Source organism: Phaethon aethereus, assembly GCF_964289735.1.
Source record: "Phaethon aethereus genome assembly, chromosome: 2".
Lineage (NCBI taxonomy): Eukaryota > Metazoa > Chordata > Aves > Phaethontiformes > Phaethontidae > Phaethon > Phaethon aethereus.
This window is the reverse complement of record NC_138582.1, coordinates 165631182-165652665: the sequence shown is the minus strand read 5'-3', so window position 1 is coordinate 165652665 and position 21484 is coordinate 165631182. Positions and strand designations below refer to the sequence as shown.

Below are 21484 nucleotides of genomic sequence, written 5' to 3'. Positions count from 1 at the left end.
GAGGAGGGCAGCAAAGCTGACAGGTTTGTTGTGACAGGGCTGGAAGGCATGTCCTGGGGGAACAGCTGAGGACTCTGAGCTCATCTAGTTTGGAGAAGAGGAGGCTGAGGAGCCACCTCATTGCTCTCTGCAGCTTCCTGAGGAGGGGACGTGGAGAGGGAGGTGCTGGTGTCTTCTGCCTGGTATCCAGGGATAGGACATGTGGGAATGGTTCAGAGCTGCTCCAGGGGAGGTTTAGGCAGGACTTTAGGACGCATTTCTTCACTGCGAGGGTGGTCAAACACTGGAACAGGCTTCCCAGGGAGGTGGTCGATGCCCCAAGCCTGTCGGTGTTTAAGAGGCATTTGGACAATGCCCTTAATAACATGCTTGAACTTTGGGTCAGCCCTGACGTGGTCAGGCAGTTGGGCTAGATGATCATTGCTGGTCCCTTCCAACTGAAATATTCCATTCCATTCCATTTTCATACAAGGTTTCACAGAAGGAAGAAATAATTTATCTAATGGGTATTAGTTTTAAATTATATATTATTTCTGTTATTTTCTAATTGTCAGTAGCTTTCTCTTTTAAGTTACTTCTAGCACTGGAGACAAACATATCAAAGGAAAAATGGATCCCTTGTTTTGGCCATCAGAAACTAACAGCTTTCGACGTTTCACCCCTGAGTCCTTGGCAGCAATTGAGGAAAGAATTGCTAACAAAAAAAAGCAGCAAGCCAAAGTTAATGGAGAGAGTAAGGACCAAGGAGTTGAAGAAGATAAACTTACTCCTCAGCTTGATCTGAAAACCTGCAAAAAACTGCCATCCCTGTATGGGGATCTTCCTGTGGAGCTGATTGGGGAACCCCTCGAAGATTTTGATCCATACTACAGTGATCACAAGGTTAAAATTTTCAAAAGCGTTTTTTTCTTTGATTTTTGTCTACTGCACTCTTAGGAGATAGTAGAAGCTCTATTCAGGAGATGCTGATTTTTCATTGTTCTGTAGACAGATCTTTGAACGTTACTAGCATTTTGGGGGGCAGGAGTGCTTAAGGTATGCTCCACATTTTATAACGAAAAGGTATTTTAAGTTGCAGTCAGCAATCAGAATTAATTATGAAAACATGGTACACTTGATAGATACAATTTGATCAGAAGGATATTCTGGGATACCTATTGATGCTTTGTTTTCCAGAGCAGTTTCAGTGGGGGCTGAACTCACTGTTGTATAAACAGTGCCTGTAAAACAGTAGATCACACTGGAATTGCTGACATACTGCAAGATGTTTTTGCTGAATTGCAAGTATTATACAAATTAGGGGTGACCTATTTGAGATATTTCCAGTACTCTGTGTAGCAAATCCATATATTTTAATGATAGTAAATTAATTTTCTGTTATTTTATGTCTCATCAGCTTTGTTTATTGTACCATATTTATATTGCATATATTCCCTGTTATTGCAAAGTGTTTTGTGATGTTGCCTGTAGGAATGTGTAAAGTAAATGCTCTAGGAATCCCTTCTAAATGAAATGTCTGTTGTATGATTGCTTACAACTGAGGGGGACTTGACCTGAAGAGCAGAAGGCTCCATCCGATCCTATGTTGCTGCCTTTTATGTACACCAGCAAGTCACTGGAATATAATAATTTAATCAGAAACATGCAGAAAGCTTTTTTATTCCAGAGATTTTTTTTTCTCAAAGTAATCAAAGTGATATGCTTGATGAAGAGAAACTAAGGCTGATTCTGTTGAAGAAATTTACTTCAAAGTTAGTGAACTGTGTTTTTGATTTAAAAGATTTCATTTTTACTTGATGTGGCAAAAGTACTGAGCTGCATGGACCTTAAGGTAGCTTAGAAGGAATTTACAGTGTTACTTGATAACTTAGAGATATTTCAAAATTAAAATTTTTCCTTTGACTCAACTGGATTCTGGCAGTCCTACACAATATATATTTTGTAAATAATATTTTGTAGCCTATAAAACTATCCAAGAATAAGATACTTTTGAATATGATTAACACCATTGTTGCAGTCCCAGAATAGTATCCTTTAATTACATTGACCAAGTGAATATGATCACTTGCTCTTCAAATTCATTCCTATTACTACTTCTTCCTCACAGGCAATAATGAACTTTTATATAGCTGATGTCTTCCTTTCAAAATGTAACATCAGTAGTTCACGGCTCCAAGTAAGAATACAGGAAAGCTTTACTCACAATTGCAGTTAGATATAGTTCTAGATGCAGATTTGAAAACCTAAACATTTAATTTTGGGGAAAAATCTTGTTTCATTAAAATACTTCTTATACCATGAATCTTTTCTTTTTATTAGACTTTTATGGTGATAAATAACAGGAGGACTATTTTCCGGTTTACTGCCACGCCTGCCTTGTGTATAGTTGGTCCTTTTAATCCAGTCAGAAAAGCAGCAATTAAAATTCTGGTCCATTCATATCCTTTTATTGGTTTCACTTATTTTGGTTTTAAAATACTGTACCATTTGCTGTCGTGCTGTTCATATTAATGTAAATGTAAGCTCATGTGGCTGTGGTAGAGATTTTTAACAAGTTATACTGAATCTGGTTTTACAACAGCTAAGATATTTACATGGTGTTGGTACAAGTAAAAATGTCAAAAATCTCATATTTAAAGTCAGATTTGCAGATATTGTTATGAAACAACATTTAAGAGCTACTGTATGGTAATTTAGCCCTTTTCCAGAACTTTTTCTAAATGTTTATTGTGGTGAGAAGCTTAAATTAACAAAACAAAACAGTGATTCTGTAGTCATTAAAACATGAAGGATGTGATTTACAGCAATACTTTGCTGAAAGAATCTGATGTTATCCTAAGAAATGTGTTTCACACTCAAGTTTAGAAAGTTCTGAAGAGTGCCCATTTTTTATATTTTTGTAAAAATATAAACAACGTTTGAAGAATATAAAAATGTGAAGGATTGCAGGTGCAAAACCATAGGCAGAGTAGTTTTTGCTCTTTCTGCCAAACATCTGTTTTCATTTGGAATTATTAATTTGTGGAAATAGGTCCTTTTATGGGAATTTATGGCTGACTTTGAATTCATTAGAAATTAGAAATTACTAAATTTGCTGTTCAGTTTCAAATAAGCCCTAAACTTAAGGCCAACATTTGTTTAAAAAATTTTTTTCCTATGTATGTTTTCATCGCCTGCCGCATAAAGTGAGAAAGTTTTCTGAACTTGTGACAGTGCATAGGTGTCTCTCGTAAGAATGTATATGTAGACTCTCAGTTTCAAAGAACTCACTTTTTCATCTGGTTTTCTTAGGCTTAAAAAAAACCCCCAGTTATTATGGGGTTGTGGCCCATTTCTCTTTATGGGTTCCTGCTGGGAAGAAACAGAAGTTTCTGAAGTTTCAAATAACAGTGGACAACAGAGGACTCAGTTTTGGGTTGGGTTTTTTTTTTTCCATTTATTTACATTCCTCATCTTTTCTGTCAAATGTACTATGTCCCACTAATATCCTAACTTCCAAAACTATCTTCACATGCAGATAATTCAGTTATTTTTAAATTACAAAGTTTACCAAGCTGAGCAGAAGTTTGATCTTACATCAGATTCTTTGGAAAAAACATGAGAAGTCCTGAGTATATTCAAAACCAAAGTAATTATTTGAATATCTATATGTTTTTTTGTGTGTAAATCCACAACTCTTCTGAAATTCACTGTTTAATAATACAGCACTTTTTCCTTAACTTATTATTCACATTATTTGTTGGCTTTATTACGTGTACTGTGATACTCAATTGTGCTTCCATGGCTGTAAATAAGCTTCCAGAAGGACTCAGCTGGACCGAGTAAGTATCACAGTTGCTATTTGTTCGCTCTTTTTCTAAGGTTACTAGCATGCTGGACTGAAAAATTCAGTTAATGTGGTCATCTAATTCTGGCGCTTGAAAATCTTCAGACAAACCTCTGAGGAAGATTTAGAATTATTATTATTATATCACACAGTCTTCAGTGGAGCTTCAGTGCCTTTTCTTAGAGGCTTACACCATATGCTCTCTTCTCTACGTTGGTTAATTTTGCCATCTGGTGTAACGTAGAAGGTTGCCCCATTTTGCCTTTTAAGTATTCAGCCTTTTAGAGACGCTGTGCAGCAGGATTCTAACACAATAACCTGAATGTCTGTTGTGGCCAGCTCATGCAAAAAGTATAAAGGGATAAATACTCATTCCATTCTTTCTTGCTGTTTCCTGTGGACATCCCTAGTTCAGTTGTTCATATTAGGAAGCCATCTATTTATAATGTCTTGTTACCTTTTGTAATTGTGCGCGGTATCCAGTGTAACTTGAGTTAATGTTCTGGAATTAAATCTTGAAAATGTGCCTGGGACCTCAGAGGTTCTGTGATTTTAATTCCTTTTATTTTGGGGTAAGCATGGTAATAATGATAGCTTAATTTTATATAGGATTTCTTTCAGTTATAGGGTATTTGTCAGAATAATGTGTATAATGTGGAAACTTTACAGGCTAATATGTCTTTGCTGTTATTGTTCTGCCGAAATGTTTGGGCTTTGAAATTTTCCAGCCTGCTTTAGAACATAAACGCAGTCTTAAAAAATTTTCATGAGGAAATGTGAGCTATTCTTCATTCAGAAGTAGTACCGTATGGTTATGTGAACATTTGTGATTATAGATTTACATGTAAATCTTACTAAAATTCAGGAAAGCATCTTCTTATACCCATGATGTTTCTGAAAGTAATGTAACCTTTCACATTTTCTACCTTCATCTCCATCCAGTGACTAAATCATAGAAAAGGTAGAAATCTGCCTGAATGTGCCTTGATCTCATTAATATTCTCATTTATATAACTTTAATATACACTTTCCTTCTCAGATATCTTTTTACTGGCATATATACTGGTGAAACATTGATAAAAATATTAGCAAGAGGATTTGTTTGGAATGAATTTACCTTTCTTCGAGATCCATGGAACTGCTTGGATCTTTTTGTTATTGTCATAACGTAAGTAAAACTCAGTTTTTCTTTTACACTCAAGGGATAAGCACACAAATAAAATGCTAGTTGATATTGCTGAAGTTTATTAGAGTGATTGGCATCCTACCTGCTTAAGAGTTACTGTGGTTGAATCACCCTTTGCATATCTGCAAAGAGAAAAATAGTCATAGACCTTAAAGCATGGCCTAAGTGCAAAGCTCATCTTAGATTTGTTTACTTGTTCTCAATCTAATACGTATTTAAATTTTGTTAAGCGGCAATTGCATAGACGGCCAAAACCAAGCATGCCTCTTTGTTGTCTGAGTTGTAGCCTGGATCAGATGAAACTCATTTGAGAAGGATCTAAAGTGGGTCATAAGGTGTTGAATGACATGGTGATAAATAGGAGATGAAACCCCAAAAATGTAAAGTGACACTCAAGGAAAAACAAACTTAGCTTTACATACACAATTATGGGCTTTGAAATACCTTTCACTTGTTGGGAAGGTGATGTTGGAGTTAAAATATAAAATCTTGTGAGAACACTACTCCAATGTGCAATCATGGTGAGAGAAGGAAATAGAAAATGATGACATTATGGGTAAGAAACAGAACACATAGTTATTTCACTGTGTGGCCTGTATTTTTCATCAGGACAATATGTAGTTTTGCTCCTGGTATCTCAAAAGATGACAGAATTAAAAAAGATATAGAGAAGATTTGTTTCTTGTATTCCACATAATACAAAACTAAGTAGGGTAGAACTCTCATGGAAAAAAATACAGAGCAGGAACATGGTTAAAGTCTGTGGCACAGAGCCAAAAAGAGAATAAATAATTTTTTTTTTTTCCTATGACAAGAGCTAGAGGCACCAAATGAAGTTGTCAGATGGCAGAGTAAAAAAGAAGGAAGTAGTTTTTCACACTACATGTAGACATATTCCCATAGGAGGTTTTGGATGCAAAAAACTCAGTTGCATTCAGAAAGCTTCTGCACAAAATCCTGGATGAAAACACATTAAGGGTTATTTTTAACACAAAGATACTATGTCTTGTTCAGAAAGTCCGTCAGCTATAAATTTGGTGGAAGAACTAAATTTGGGAGGCATCACTGTCTTTAAGCTCCTGTGTAAGCATCTGTTGTGGGACATTCGTGAAGACAGGGTAGTAGGCCAGATGGATCACTGCTGTGGTCAGTTTTAAATTTGTATCAAAACCAACTAGCTAAGTAGACACAAAATGAGAAAGAAATCAAGTCAGAATTTGCATCTCAGATACAGAATGTTAATCTTGAAAGCAAAATAGTATTACTTGCAGCAGTGAACACATTCACTCATGCCCAGTTGCAGAGCTTTCGAAGCAAATCTCTGTCATTTAGCATTTCTGAATAGTTTTCAGTTGTCTTGTTCTAATTCATTAGAAATATAGAATAATTTAGATTGGAAGGGACCTCTGGAGATCATGTGGTGCAGCTCCATGCTAAAAGCAGGACTAATTTAGATTAGGTTGCTCAGGACCTTGTCCAGTCAAGCTCTGAGTTTCTCTAAGCATGGAGATTCAACAACCTCTCTGAGCAACCCATTCCAACCCACATTGTGGGGGTTTTTTCTCCCAAATTTCTATTTGAAATGTCTCTTGTAGCAACTTACGTCTGCTGCCTCTCGTCCTTTCTTGGTGAGCTTCCAAGAACAGTCTAGCTCATCTTCTCTAAGGCCTTATATTGGGCAGCTGAAGAGAGCAGTAAGTTTCCTGCTTCATCACCCTATTAGCCTGCTCTTCTTCAGATTCAACAAATCCAATCCAGCCTAACAATTTAACCATATAATTGTCTTACTGTCCTCCTTAGAGCCCTGGCTGGACCTGCTCCTGTATGTAAAATTACTTTCTTGCCCTGGAGAGCCCATAGCTGGACACAGTACTCCAGATTCAGTCTCAGAAATCACATCCTTCAGTGTATGAGCTGGACTCTTCAACATATGAGCTAGACTCATGCTCATCTAGCCCAATATGTAATAGGCGTTCCTTGTCACAAGGGTGCTCTGCTCATTCATGTTCAATTTGTCTGCCCTGACCCCAGGTCCTTTTCTGCAAAGCTGCTCATTATCCAGTCTGCCTTCAACTCCTACTTGTGGTCATGCTGACTCAGTTGCAAGACTTTGCCTTTGCTTTTGCTGAACTTCTTGAGGTTTCTACAGCCCATAACTCCAGTCTGTTAAGCTCACTCTGCAAAGCAGCCTTGCCACCCAGTGTATTGACTGCTCCCGCCTCAGTTTAGTATTTGTGAACTTGTTGAAGGCAAACTCAGTTCCATTCTTCGGAATGTTAATGTAGTTGTTAAACAATATTGGCCCCAAGACTGACCTGTGAGGGATGCCACTAGTAAGAAGCTGCCAGCTGAACTTTGTCCCTTTGATCACAGCACATAGATGCATGGATAATATTTCACTTTCACAGACTGACTATACTCAGGGACCTGAGAAGACTGAGAGGAGACCTCACTGGTAAAGGCCAAATCAAGGCAGCGTTGAGTAATTTCAGCTTTTGCATGTCCTTTGTCACTAGGTTCCCTGCCTTGTTGAGTAACAGGCCCACAGTTTCCTTAGTCATCTTTTCACTGCTGATGTACTTAAAGTAGCCCTTCTTGTTGCCCTTCACATCGCTTGCTAGCTTCAACTTCCACTGAACTTTGTCCTTCCTTGCTTCATCCCTGCATGCTTGGCAATGTCTTAGTGTCCCTTCCCAGACCTATCTCAGCTTCAGCCATCTGCACAATTCCTTTTTGAATATGAGATTAGTCAGGAGCTGCCTGTTTAGATAAGCCGGTTTTCTGCCACATCCGCTTGACTTTCTGCAGAGTGTGTGTTCCTGTGCTTTGAAGAAAATACCCTTGAAGATCAACGAGTTGTTCTGGGGGGTGACTTTTCCCTTTGGGGCAGTTTCAGATCCCTGAACACACTGAAATCTGCTGTCCTGAAGTCCAAGATTTTTATTCTGCTGTTCATGTTGCTTACTTCTCTTGGTGGGGGTCTTAAACTCCACTGTCTCATGGGCTCTGTAGCAAAGGGTGTCATTAACTGTCATAGCCCTGACTATTTTTCCCTGTATTTGTAAATAATAGGTTATGTACTCATATATGTTTATGAACAAAGTATTCTTATGGTAATCTATAAACCACTAAGGGGCTTACACATTGTTAATCATCAGCAACTCTAAAGTAGTCCAACAGCTGTATGAACAATTTCATTTTATGATCCTACTTCCCTACCCATACTCCTAATTAATTTGTGTTCAAGCAGATCTAAATACTTTGTGATATAGTATCTCCTCCTTTTTTTTGGTCCTATCATGCAACAAATTAATTTATTTGGAAATTAACAGTTAACTCAAGTGCAGTTATTACTTAAGGTACTTGAGAATTATTTAATCTTACAGGCTAGGCAAAGCCATGGTGTTCTGATCTGTTGCTGACAAAAGTCATGCTTTGAGTGGGAGGTCGCCTAAATCACCTCCAAAGGTCCTTTCCAACCAATGTTTCTCAGATTCTGTTATTGAGACTTTTTATTTTAAGGAATTCTGTTACCAGTCATGACCTTGTTGTCAGGTAAGTCACAATTCATGTCCATTCTGACATGAAAGAATTCTTAGAAAATATGGGGTAATCTATTAAAGTGCTGTATAGAATATGCAACTCTTAAAACCTCATTTTCTGAAATTTTTAAAATTGTTTAAACAATTAAATTGAGACTAGTTTCAATACTGAAGTTCTTACCTGACTGTGAAATAAAAGTCAAAAATACAACTGTGTGGTATGGAATTAACATATCATAAACCTAGTTTTCCTCAAATCCCTTCTCCTTAAGTATATGTTGAGTAGTTTTGAGATAGCTGCAACATATACTTTCATGTGGTCTAAATCGGATTAGCCTCAGTATGAGAGGGTGTGGTTATGACATTGACGGTTTTATATTTATTTAACATTTTGGTGGATAACCACTTGAAAAGCTGAACATCCAAATCCACACTAAGTAAAAACTTGCTGTGTTTCTTTTCATAGGCACTATTCAAAAGTCTCATTATTTTATATCAATACCTAGAAATAGACTTAGATTCCTAACTTTAGACATCTACCTTAGGAGATATTTGACCCATTTATTTTCTGTAACTTATTCATTACTATGTGCTTAATATGCACATGCTCTGAAAAGCTAGATCTTTGTCATTCAGTTATATGGTGGTTTGATTTTATAGGTATGTTTCTATGTGTAAAAGTGTGGGCAAGTTTTCAGCTCTTCGAACTTTCAGAGTACTGAGGACTTTGAAAGCTATTTCAGTAATACCAGGTAAGGAACAACATATCTTACTAATTTTCTCTCTGCTTCAGCAGTATGCTATTTTGAATTCCTCTCCTGTTCTTGTCTTCAGTTTTCTGGTCACTCTTTGTGATGGTTAATGGGATCCGAAGGTGTGGCTGTTTTGCAGTCTGTAGTAACTCTCAGCACCATCCTAAGAGAATATTCTTTATCATCTTTCCTCAAAATTATTTTGATGCAGGCAATTTTTTTTATTTTCTGCTTTTTCTATCCCATCACTAATGTTCGGTTTTACTTAGCCCAGTGCCTTTGTCTTTTTACTATTGTCTTTCCTGAGCAGCACACCCTATTCAATATGTTGTCTTATAACATAATCACGGCTATATCACAACATTTCCGGTTTCATGCTGTATTTTATCTTCTATGGTTTATTTCCCAGAATGCTGACTTCACAATATTTCAGAATTCTGTTTATTTGTTCACTGACCACAGCCACTATCTGGATTGAGCATAATACTTTCATCAACAGCATTTTGCCTATGCTGTCCAGACATTCAATGTTTTTGTAAGTTGTGCCACTAATTAGGATACCAAAGTATGGATTTCAGAATCTAACTGCAAAAATTCATTTGAAAATCTATAAATGACTATATATTCCATTGTCATAATATATATTAACTTCATGATTTCTATGTAATTACAAATATATTTGTGATTTTGCTATGGAATTATAACAGGAATTAAACATAGGACATGTTTAATTTTTAATGTCAAAACTACCTGTCAGTACTTTTCCTTTCATATTCACTATGGAGAACAGAGAGTAAATGTTACTTTACTTTTTTCTTATGAAAGACTTCTGGAAAAATCCTGGATATCACTCTCTGCCTATGTCATATTTCAAATTCAGTTATTCTGACAGAATATTGTTCTTCAGTTTATATATAACCCATTTTCACAGAATCAGAGAATGGTTGAGGTTGGAAGAGACCTCTGGAGGTCATCTAATCCAGATACCTAAAGCTGATTGCCCAGGACCATGTTCAGACAGCTCCTGAATATCTCCAGGGAGGCAGACTCCACAGCCTCCCTGGGCAACCTGTGCCAGTGCTCAGTCACCCTCACAGTAGAAGGGTGTTTCCTGATGTTCAGAGGGAACCTCTTGTGTTTCAGTCTGTGCCCATGGCCTCTGGTCCTGTCACTGGGCACCACTGGAAAGAGCCTGGCTCCATCCCCTCTGCATCCTCCCTTCAGGTGTCTATGCACATTGATGAGATCCTCCCTGACCCTTTTCTTCTCCAGGCTGATCAGTCCCAGCTCTCTCAGCCTTTCCTCATGGCAGAGGTGCTCTAGTCCCTTAATCACCTTTGTGGCCCTTTGTTGGACTCTTTCCGGTATGGACATGTCTGTCTGGTACTGGGGAGCCCAGAACTGGACCCAGTACTCCAGGTGTGGCCCCACCAGCGCTGAGCAGCAGGGAAGGATGACCTCCCTTGATCTGCTGGTTATGCAGCCCAGGATACCATCTGCCGCCTTTGCGGCAAGGGCCCATTGCTGGCTCATGTTCGACTTGGTGTCCACCAGAGCCCCCAGGTCCTTTTCTGCCTCCTAAGAGTTTGCTTAGATGCCATCTTAATTTAGAATTTTCAAATGAGCAAAATTAGCTTTAGAAGGAAGTAAAAGCCAAATAAGTTATGATTAGGAAATTTAAGGAAAAATACTTTACTCGTTCCTGTGCTTTATTTTACCTCATTGAATACTCTGAAGTTACAAAACCATTTACACTGATTGTTTTTAACATACTTGCAACTGTTGTATATTGTCATATGGGAACGCTACTGCATTCCTCTTCTCATTTTGCATATTATTGAATCTTGTTTTTCTAGGTCTGAAAGTCATTGTAAATTCACTTATTGATTCTGTTAAGAAACTTACTGATGTCTTGATCCTGACTGTTTTTTGCTTGAGTATATTTGCTCTAATAGGCCTCCAGCTTTTTATGGGCAATTTAACATCCAAATGTGTCCTCAATAATACTATATACAATGACACATTATGTAAGGATGCCAAGACATATGTACCAAATGATGAAGGTAAATTTTATACTTTTCTCCCTTTACATAATCTGTGTATTGTCCTATGTATGTCTTGTTTTTTCACAGAAATGTTAAAATATAGTTGCATGTATTTCTCATAAGAAAGTATGTCCTTCTGTTTGCACAAGTAGTAACATGAAGTCTCTGGGACAACTGAATGTGAGATTAGTGAATGTGGGATTTGGAGAAAGATTAGCAGTCTGTAGGATGGAAGGGACTGAGTTTTCCGTAAGCATTTTTCCTGGTTTCAGCTGGGATAGGGTTAATTTTCTTCACAGAAGCTAGTGTGAGGCCGTGTTTTGGATTTGGGATGAGACTATGTTGATAAACTACTGATGTTTTGGGTTGTTGCTAAGCAGTCAATGACTGTCCGGCTTTTCATGCTGGCCTGCCAGCAAGTAGGCTTGGGGGTGCATGGGAAACTGGGAGGGGACACAGCGGGGAGAGCTGATGCAGGCTGGCCAAAGAGATATTCCATACCGTATGACCTCATACATCAGTATATGAAGTTGGGACGGAAAAGAAGGAAGGGGTGGGGGAATGTTCGTAGTTATGGCATCTGTCTTCCCAGGAAACCATTATGGTATGGAAGCCCTGCTTCCTCAGAGATGGCTGAACACCTGCCTGCCCATGGGGAGTGGGGAATGAATTCCTGGTTTTGCTTTGCTTGCGTGTGCAGCTTTTGCTGTCTTTATCTCAAACCATGAGTGTTCTCACTTTTACCCTTCCGATTCTCTACCCTGTCCCACCAGGGGGGGAGTGAGCGAGCGGCTGCGTGGGGCTTATTTGCTGGCTGAGGTTAAACTATGGCAGCATTTTCTTGCACATTGCACAGGGATCCTATTTTTAGAGGTACTGAACAGAGAATTATTTCTTCCATCACTTAAGCTATATCATTCAAGGATTTTGCCTACTTCTCACAAGGCTCTTATTTTTACTGGAGATTAAATAAAATCTTACATTGTGAGTTATGCAGTTAATTTTTTTTTTTTTTAAATTGCTGTAGGGACAGATCTGCTGAGAAACTGTTTGACCTTTGTTGTGAAAGGAGTCTTCTGCAGAGATTTGGTCCAACAGGCTGTTTTTTAAAGTGCATTAATGTATGGTTTACTGTCAGAGTGCTGTAGTAACTGACAACTTCTGATTTTATGATTCCTTGATTTTTTTTCATTAGATATCTGCTACAGAATGAATAAATCTTCTGAAATATTGCTCTGTGGATTCAGTTCAAAACCTAAGTAAGCGAACAAAACAGTTTTAGTACTTTCTTATTTTTTCCTCCAGATGTACTGTGGTTTTATTTTTGGCATAAAGGAATGGTGATGGTTTTTCAGGAGGGTGGAATGTGTGTGTGTGTTGTGAAACATCTGGTTTTTAATTTAACATCATAAAAAATGAAGTACTGGGATGCAAGCAATTATATATGTGCTTTGTTGCTAACCATTGGTAATATAATGGCAATGTAGAATGATGTAAAGGAGGAGGGGAACAGATCAGTAAAAGATTGTGAGATAGTAATAAACTCTCCTCTCCTCATCTTGGTGAATTATTTAAAAGTAAACTTATTTCCGCTTTTTCCCCTCTCTGTGTATTTGTTTGCGTGTATCCTACATCAATGGAGAGTTTCTGTCTAGTTTCTTTGACTAGACAGATGGCTTTCAAGGATTGTCTGATATAAATCATCCTTTCTGGCAGAATTACATTGGTGAATAACGAAACGGACTTTCAGATAAACTGAACAAATCTATATTTGATGTTGTGTGCTGGATGCTTTCAGGTATAAGCTAATACAGCAAGTAAGTGTTGTTTAACATTTCTTTTGTGGTAAAGCGAAGAGTGCCCAGAAAACTATAGCTGCGAAAAGATTGGGAAGAATCCTGACTTTGGTTATACAAGTTTTGATCATTTTGGCTGGGCCTTCCTTTCTTTATTCCGTCTGATGACACAGGATTACTGGGAGCGTCTCTACAGACAAGTAGGTACTTTTATTACCTGCTAGAATGACTTTAGACATGCAGTTTAAAGCTTTATGTCCACTGGAAAAAACTGCACCTGTTTTAACATTACTAATATCAAATTTCTTTTAAAGTCAATGTAAATATTGAGGAAGTAGCTTCAAGTGACTTAATTTGTAACATCTTTTGCATGTGACACTGGATGGGACAAACCTGCGATGAATGCTCATAGTTTTGTTGGAGAGCACACTTAGGACAGTGATTAATATTTAAATGTTAATCTGTAACTACCAAAGGATTGGGGTATATAGTAGATCCAGCTGGTGAGCTCACTGCTGCTGCAGGGGGTATGAGGACTTGTTACATACTCTTTCTCTTCCTTTTAAGTCCCAACTCCTCACCAAACCTTTTGGCTCAACATATACAGTTTCATTTCAGATCATTTTTGACAACTGGTACAAAAAAAATCAGATTATTTATGTTTTGATTCAGAAAGTTGAATGTAACTTCTAAATTCCATCTTTTGACAAAAATGATACAAAAATTGCATGTAAAGAGCTCTCTGGATCCCTTACATCTATGCAGTGCCTTCGCTAGAAAGGAATTATCCTCCGCCTTGTTCTGTAACTTTCATATGGTCCATTTAAACTTTTTTCCAGCAGCCTTTATTAACTGAGAGGTTTTAAAAATGGATACATCTTCTTTTTGCCATTTGGAGGTCACGTGGTTTTTAGTTTTTAATGTCTTAGAGCTTAATTTTGAACCATCTCCTCTGCTGCCGTTTAAAGAATGTAAGAATAAGCAATCAGTTTAAATATTGCCTCTGATTCTCTAATTATAGCATGATATTTTAGATAATCCTAGCTTTCTTCCTTATTACTGAGTTTTATTAATTTTTTTTGTACTCACCTGTATATATCTACAAATGGAAGTTGTCTTCTCATAACTTAAACTTGGTTGATCATTTGCCTCATTTGCTGGGAGATATTTCATTTAATTTTAAGAATGGATTTTGTTAATTCTTCTCTGCAGTACATGGCATCATTATAAATGTTTGATGGTCTGTTATGTAAAGCCAAAACATTGTATGATCACAGAGAAGTGTGTAAGAGCTAAAATTTATTTACTTGAAGGCCAGGGGAGCTCCTGACTAGATGTATTTCTAGACCTTCTGTATCACTTAGACCAGAGGTAGATCCTACTGTTGTTTAATGAAGACAGTGCAGTATGTTGACCTTTTGTATTGTATAGGAAAATAAATTGTTTAAAGTTAGGTTGAAATTTTATTGTAAATGTTAGTTTGTTAAGACAGGTTTATTACAGCCTTTACCTTTTCCTCACAGACTATCCGTACATCTGGGAAGAACTCCATTTTATTTTTCCTGGGGGTCATATTTTTATGCTCATTTTATCTCTTCAATCTGATCTTGGCTGTAGTAACTATGGCCTATGAAGAGCAAAATAGAGCTACTCTTGCTGAGACAGAGGAAAAGGAAAAATTACTTCAGGATGCAAAACAAATTCTAGAGAAAGAACAGGTTTGTAGATTGTTATATATAATATATAATACGTGGTTCTTTTTGTTTTCTTCTGTTTGTGAATTCGGGAAATAAGAATTTTGATTAAGCATGTGCTTCTTACAATACTTTCTCATATCATTTCTCTTTCATTCTGTCTCTTTATAAATACACATGTGTGTATATATATATTTAACTGTATATAAACATTTTTGTGATACAAACTAACAGCATGAGTCCAAGTTAAATCATATTAAGCTTTAGGATTTGCAGACCTGACATTGTATAGGAATGACTTGCTGGCAAGTGTATAGCTTTTATGGTATTGCACAGGGGCCTGTGCTCTGTGGTTTGCCCCGTTCTTGTGCTCTACCGCTATTGCTGTGTAGAAAAATTCCTTTCTCTGGATATTCCTTCTTGCTATTACTGCATGGTATGATGAAGGAAGTATGAGTAGATAAAATTGCACCTATAAGAAAAGGTGTCATTTCTACGGTTCCTTGACATTGGAAGTTCTGATGCTGATAGATTTCAATATTGATGAAAAATCCAAGCTTTCCAAGAGCCACTGTGCTCAGCTATTTAAGGGGTGTCATGCTTCTTTTTGAGTTACTGCATGCAGAAGGTCTACCAGCTGACAAGGGCAAGAATAGTCTTTGGCCAGGTTAATGCTGTTAGTTCCATATTAATGTAGAAGCACATCCACAGACTGTGTTAGTTTCTTTGCTGTTGGTTTGGAGAGCTAAGAGACACACATCAGATTTCTACAGTGTTTTCTGTTGGTACAGTATTGCCTAGATTCTTTCATTCCTTGGCCTGTATGGGACCAGGGATCACCTTGTTTTTATTTCTGAGAAGTGAAGCTCTGAGCTGACGCAACAAGATAGATTGAAAATTATTGGTAAGACATTTTATTTTCTAACTTTTTGTAAAAGATACCTCTGATTTACTGCTAACAATCATAAGAGTCAGACTTGTAAGAAGACATACTATCCTCTAGCAGCTATCCAACTTCATCGTTAAGGTGAGAGGCATCACCAGTTTACCAAATTCCTCCTCTACAGTTGTCGACAGGCCTGTAATGTTCCTGTGTCTGAAATTCCAGCTTGCCAAGCTTTACTTACACTATCTTTCTTTCCTTCTCTTTTTCTTTCAACAGGATTAGTAGTTAAGAAAGGTTTGACATTTTAGGATATAGTTTGAGCCCTTAGTCTTCTGTTGTCTTTGGGCTCAAGGTCCTTTCCAAAGCAAGAAAAGGAGAGTAAAAGGATACACCATAATATTCTGTAATTCAGATACAAAATACGGTATCTAAAGTGGCAAGGACAAACTTTAATTACAGTAGCTGATAAGGAACCCTGATTTATCTTTTAGTATTGTGGATAGCATTTTGTACTCCTATCTTCAATTGTAGTTTCATATTTGAAAGGTAGGAATTGTTAGTGCGAAGCATTCAGATAGCATAATAATTAAACTGTATATGATCCTAGTCCATGCATTGGCATTTGCCTTGTATTAATAGACAGACCTTTTGCTGTTTCTTCTACAGATGTTGGCTGTGGGAGAAGGTAATAAGGCCTTACATGTCAGATCTGAAACGTCAGTTGCCGACTTGAAAAATTCAAAAGAAAAAGAGATGAAGAAAGAAAATCCTATTGTAAAACAAAACTTAGTATTAGGTGATCTTGACAAAGAGGAGCATATATTTCATTCACAGCCTGGTCACTGCCACAAGAAACTTGTAAGTATTGGAAATAGAAGATATATTCATCAGATTTGCATGTGATATGACAGTTTGATGAGTAGAAAAGCTTTCTTTATTTGCAATTTTTTCCCTCTTTTTTTTTTTTTTTTTTTTCTTTCTTGCATGCATTGGATTAACTTGGTTTTTAAAACAATAAGAAAGTTAGATTTGGGGACCAGAGGGAGACAGCACTATGTGGACTTGAAAGGAAAGTTCGAAATGGCCATCAGTAGCATACTTACGACACATTATAGCCCTTTGCACTTATAGCTGTGGTAAGATCTGTAGACATCTCTATTGTGCTGCATAAACAAACATATAAAATCCTGTAAGTTTTAGAATTTCTCTAATGACCTAACCTTTCCTTTTTTGTACACGCAGCTAATTCTTTGGCCTAAATATTTAGGGTTGAATTTAGTTCAATATGAAGATTTGTAATGTTAGGGGTGAGATTCACTTGTCCATTTATTAAGCATCTAGTACCATTTTAGATGTTCTTGGACAGGATGGATATCCTGGATATTTGCCATGTCTTCCAGCACTGTGTGGATATCTCAAGTACATTATGACATCTCAAATGTTACTAAATTCCTAGATTTAGACAACTGGATTGTGCTTCAGGTTTTTCTTTGCAGGGGTATACATGTGATTTAGGTACTCAACTCGCAGAGTTGAATGGAGATTTAACTTTTTTGGTCACAAATTGATACCTAGTGACATTAGAGGGTTTCTAGAGTGTCTTACTTGGCCTCCATTTACTCTACAGAAGGAGACAGGTTTGATGTGTCATGTCTGCTTAGTCTGAAACTATGGATGTCTCGGATACCAAATGTCTCAGTAGACCATCTCAAATGGCTTCAGACACTTATGCTTAAGTGAATCAAAGCTATAAAAAAATATATGGATCAGTTCTAATGGGATTTTAGATGCATTGTGCACATGGACAAATTAAATGCAGATGTCTGAATATTAGACTGAGTCCCACATGTGCTATTTCATGTCTTGATTATAACAGTGACTTCCGGCTCCTCTGCTCATCACTCCTTTCTAAATCCATTAAGAAACTGCTATTAAGAGTTGTAATTCTTACTTTTCTTAATATTAGAGTTTTTTCACAATACTTTTGACACTGACAAAATACCGTGCATCTAATGGACAGTCCTTATTATCCTGTTACCAATGGTCCAGCATCCATGTAGAATATAGATTTGTTACCTTTTCAATGCTTAGTCCATGTATGTATCTTCACTTGGCATGACCAGGGCATGTGTGACTGCACCTGGGGTAGTGTCAAGTTTTGAGCTCTCCAGGAGGATTATGTTGAGATACCATGCAAAGACAGTTGAGGCTGCCAAGATTATTACAGGGCTGTAGCAACTGATGTGTGAGGAGTGGTAGAGAGGTTGGGTTTGTTCACCCCGAAGAAGAAAAGGGAAAAGGAAGAAACTGATTAGTGCTGTCTACTAATATCTAATGGGGAGTGTATAAAGAGGAAGGAGCCAAGAGCTTCTTAGAGGTGCACACTGAAAGGTCAAGAGGAACAAGCTGCAACAAGAGTAATTCCAATTAGCTATTAAGAGGGGAAAAAAACACTCTGGCAGAGGATAAACATTAGAACAGGTCATCTAGAGAATTTTTTGGATCTTCATTTTTGGAGATATGCAGAACATAGCTGGAAAAGGCCTCTACAGCTGAAGTTTGCCCTGCTTTGAGCAATGGAGTGGGAGGGCTTCCAGAGGACTTGCCCAACTTTAATCTTTGTCTGGCTCTAGGTGGGCATCCATACTTAGATGCCTATGTTTAGATATTTTAATCTTAAGCTGATTCTTCCAAAATAATTCTCAGGCAATTATCCGCATTACTGAGTTATTTTCAACAATATCTAAAAAGAAAGCTTTTAATGCCCTTATGCTGGTTCAGCAACAGCTGTTCTCCAGTACAGGCTTGCGACTTAGACCAAACAGGGTCCACTGGAAAAACAGATGGTTGAAAAGTAGATATTTGTGTCCAAAAAACACCTTGACTTAAACCTCGTTTCCCAGCCACACCTTTGATAATGCAGTCTGGATTTTCAAACCAGTCTTCATTCACCTTCTCGGATGTGTTTCTTCCTTCCATTTCTTTGGTGATCAATTACTGTGACTGAGTAGGGTCTCTAGATATGGAGAGCTGGGAATCATGACCAAAACATAAACTGTTCATTTTGATATTATCCCTCACCCCTCTGTCTCCCAACATATTTTCTATGACCACCCATGATAGTCTGTTCCATCTCGTGACAGATTCTCTCATGCTTCTGGGAGAACATCAGAATTGTTCCCACCCATCTCATAGAAAATGGAAACTTTCCAGTAGCAGAGCTAAAGGAGGAATGGCCCAACTTCCTTCCTTTTGAAATGTGTCCCTGTAGAGGAGTTTTTATCAGACATGTCATCCTAGATAAAATGGATTGTTTTTTCACTCTAGCAGTCAGCATCGTCAGGATTTCTCCTAAATTCCATGATCCTAGCTATATTAAATCACGTGCCTGAGCTGAAGGAGTCAAAATAATCCACTTGACAGCAACTGCCATCTGTCATCTCCTTAGAGTGTCATTAATGTTTCGTCTGCCATGTTAAGAATATTACGCCGTTTTGTGACCTAATTTGGTTCTGCTGTACTTAAAAGGAACACTCTGTCACAGTCTGTGGTAGTGTATTATTATCCCTATTGAGGAAAAAAGATGTTTTTCTATAGCTGGTGTCATATCTTGTATAAATAGAAAAATCACCTCTTTTGACTGATTATCCATATTTAATTTTTTTCATCTAAGTCTGTGACTGTGTTGCGGGAGATGACTAAGATAGGAAATAAATTTGATTTAGTTCCTAGACCTTACTTTCTCCAAGGCTGCAATATCTTCACAGGTTGCATGCCAAATGCAATCTGTGTTTTTACATTTCAGAAATAACATTTTCAGACCCTTCCCAAGGTCCCTTCCCCTCTCTATGTGCAGAGAATGGTAAAGTGATGAATATCTCTGTATAGAAACTTTTGGAGACATAATAGATTGCATTAGAACCTGGTACAAGAAATGTTAAGTGGAACCCACTTTTCGGGAGTATATTCTGCAGGGTTTAAACTACATTGCTGTGCTTGCTAACAGATGCCTCTACACTATCTGCGTGAAGAATTCGAGGACCCAGCTCCAGGTAGCTGAGACTGTGTGAGATCCTGGTTGTAGTCTTATGCTGTCTTACACATACTTACGGATGATCATTTGACAGCAGGAGAAGCGATTTATTAATCATGAGGGTTCTTCAGGGTGCATAGTCCATCAATCCACTCACTTCCTCTCACTCCCCTACAGTCACAGTTCTCACTTTGTCCTACAAATATTGGAATTTCATATGGAAAAAAAAAAAAGAAAACCAGGAAGGCCTAGAGCATGATCCAAGCAGTGTGAGCTGCTCCAATGTAGAATTCTACCATTAGTCAAATAAATATAATCTGCAACAAACATGGCAGTTTGTTTCATGTTGTGGCAACTACTGGTAGTACTGCAACTGAGGACTCTTCGAACAATGTACTCTCTACTTTAATCACAAAAAGTGGCTAAAGATGCTAAGTCAAAGAGGAAAAAGTGTATTAGGTAGAAACTGTTTGGTAGGACATAATCAGTTCTATAAAAACTTGAATGGCCTGTTTCTGTAGTGCGTATCCCTATTTTAAACCCCAATTTGTCAGAGGACTTCTCATCACCAGTTGTTTAGTTCAAGTAAAGACACATGAGCAGCAGTAACTTGTTCAGTGTTAATGAATGCTCTTAACCTTTCTAAAAACACTAACTCTGAATGCTTCTGAACAGACGTGAATTTCAACAAGAAGACTGAAGACTTTAGTCAGGCTGGCACACAAATTTTCCTAGGTTTCTCTCCTCTGAGACACCAAACTTTATAGAAAGGAATGAAAGGACAAGTTGCGCTGGTAACTGGGATATGATTAGAATAGTCTAATCGAGTCTTTAGATTCTGAAAAAATACAGATAGAAAAATGAACATTTTAGCACTGTATTATAAATTCATTTTATATGTCTATTCTATGACAGTTCTATCAACTAAGTTTTGCTTAGCTTTTCAAGTCATTAAAATACCAGAGAGACAAAAAGAAATAATTATTATTAAACCCCTGGGCCAAAGATATTGGTTTCATTCCTTGAATAACGGTTTTATAGAGTAAGTTAATGAAAATCATATCAGCATAAAAGTTTGAAGTAATGATATGACATATCTTTACTTACATATCTCCCCCCCCCCCCCCCAAAAAAAAAAAGAAAAAAAATCAAGTTGTGCTGAAAGGGAATACTAAAGTACTATACATTATGATGTGGTCAGTCACAGCTCCCTGTCAGCTGGTAGTTCTACTTACATCCTTCCCGACACTGGAATCTTCCTTCTTTCTGTTTTGCTTTACCTCAGGGTAAAGCAAAAACCTCACAGTAAAGCTTTACCTGTCTATTCTTGGCAGCCTGTGTTTTACAATTGTCTACTTAGGCTTTAAAAAGTGTGTGTGTGTTGGGGATGGTGGTGGTGGTATTACTGTGTCATGAACTGAAGCTTTCAGTTTTCGGCATGTCTCATAGGATACAGGTGTTTTTGCCTGTCTGTTCTTCAGTGCACATCAGGAACACTGAGTTTAGCATTCTGTAACTTCTAATGAAAACAAAAGTAGTCCCATTCCTAATTTTAGGCAGTTCAATATTAGTATAGAACTTGATAGGCTTAATAGGGCTGGGAAAACCTATAATCTTCATTCACTAAATAACTATTCTTAATATAATAAATACTATGCATTACTAATAATCAATAATGCACAGTTAAATAGCCAATTATTTATTCAAATTGATCATCAGTGTTC

At 37.4% G+C, this 21484-nt stretch overlaps 1 protein-coding gene across 1 annotated transcript in view; it reads left to right on the top strand.

Annotated features, from left to right (window-relative positions):
- Window positions 1-609: 609 nt before the first annotated feature.
- LOC309402666 (sodium channel protein type 5 subunit alpha-like) overlaps window positions 610-21484 on the top strand; it is a gene marked incomplete at both ends in the record, with an annotated part of 50493 nt that continues 29618 nt past the window's right edge. The window contains 10 exons of the mRNA XM_081996527.1: window positions 610-882; window positions 2320-2430; window positions 3724-3821; window positions 4866-4994; window positions 9215-9306; window positions 11163-11369; window positions 12547-12610; window positions 13203-13347; window positions 14671-14865; window positions 16394-16585. Coding sequence (XP_081852653.1) covers window positions 610-882; window positions 2320-2430; window positions 3724-3821; window positions 4866-4994; window positions 9215-9306; window positions 11163-11369; window positions 12547-12610; window positions 13203-13347; window positions 14671-14865; window positions 16394-16585 — 1506 coding nt within the window. The remainder of the gene's footprint in view (window positions 883-2319; window positions 2431-3723; window positions 3822-4865; window positions 4995-9214; window positions 9307-11162; window positions 11370-12546; window positions 12611-13202; window positions 13348-14670; window positions 14866-16393; window positions 16586-21484) is intronic.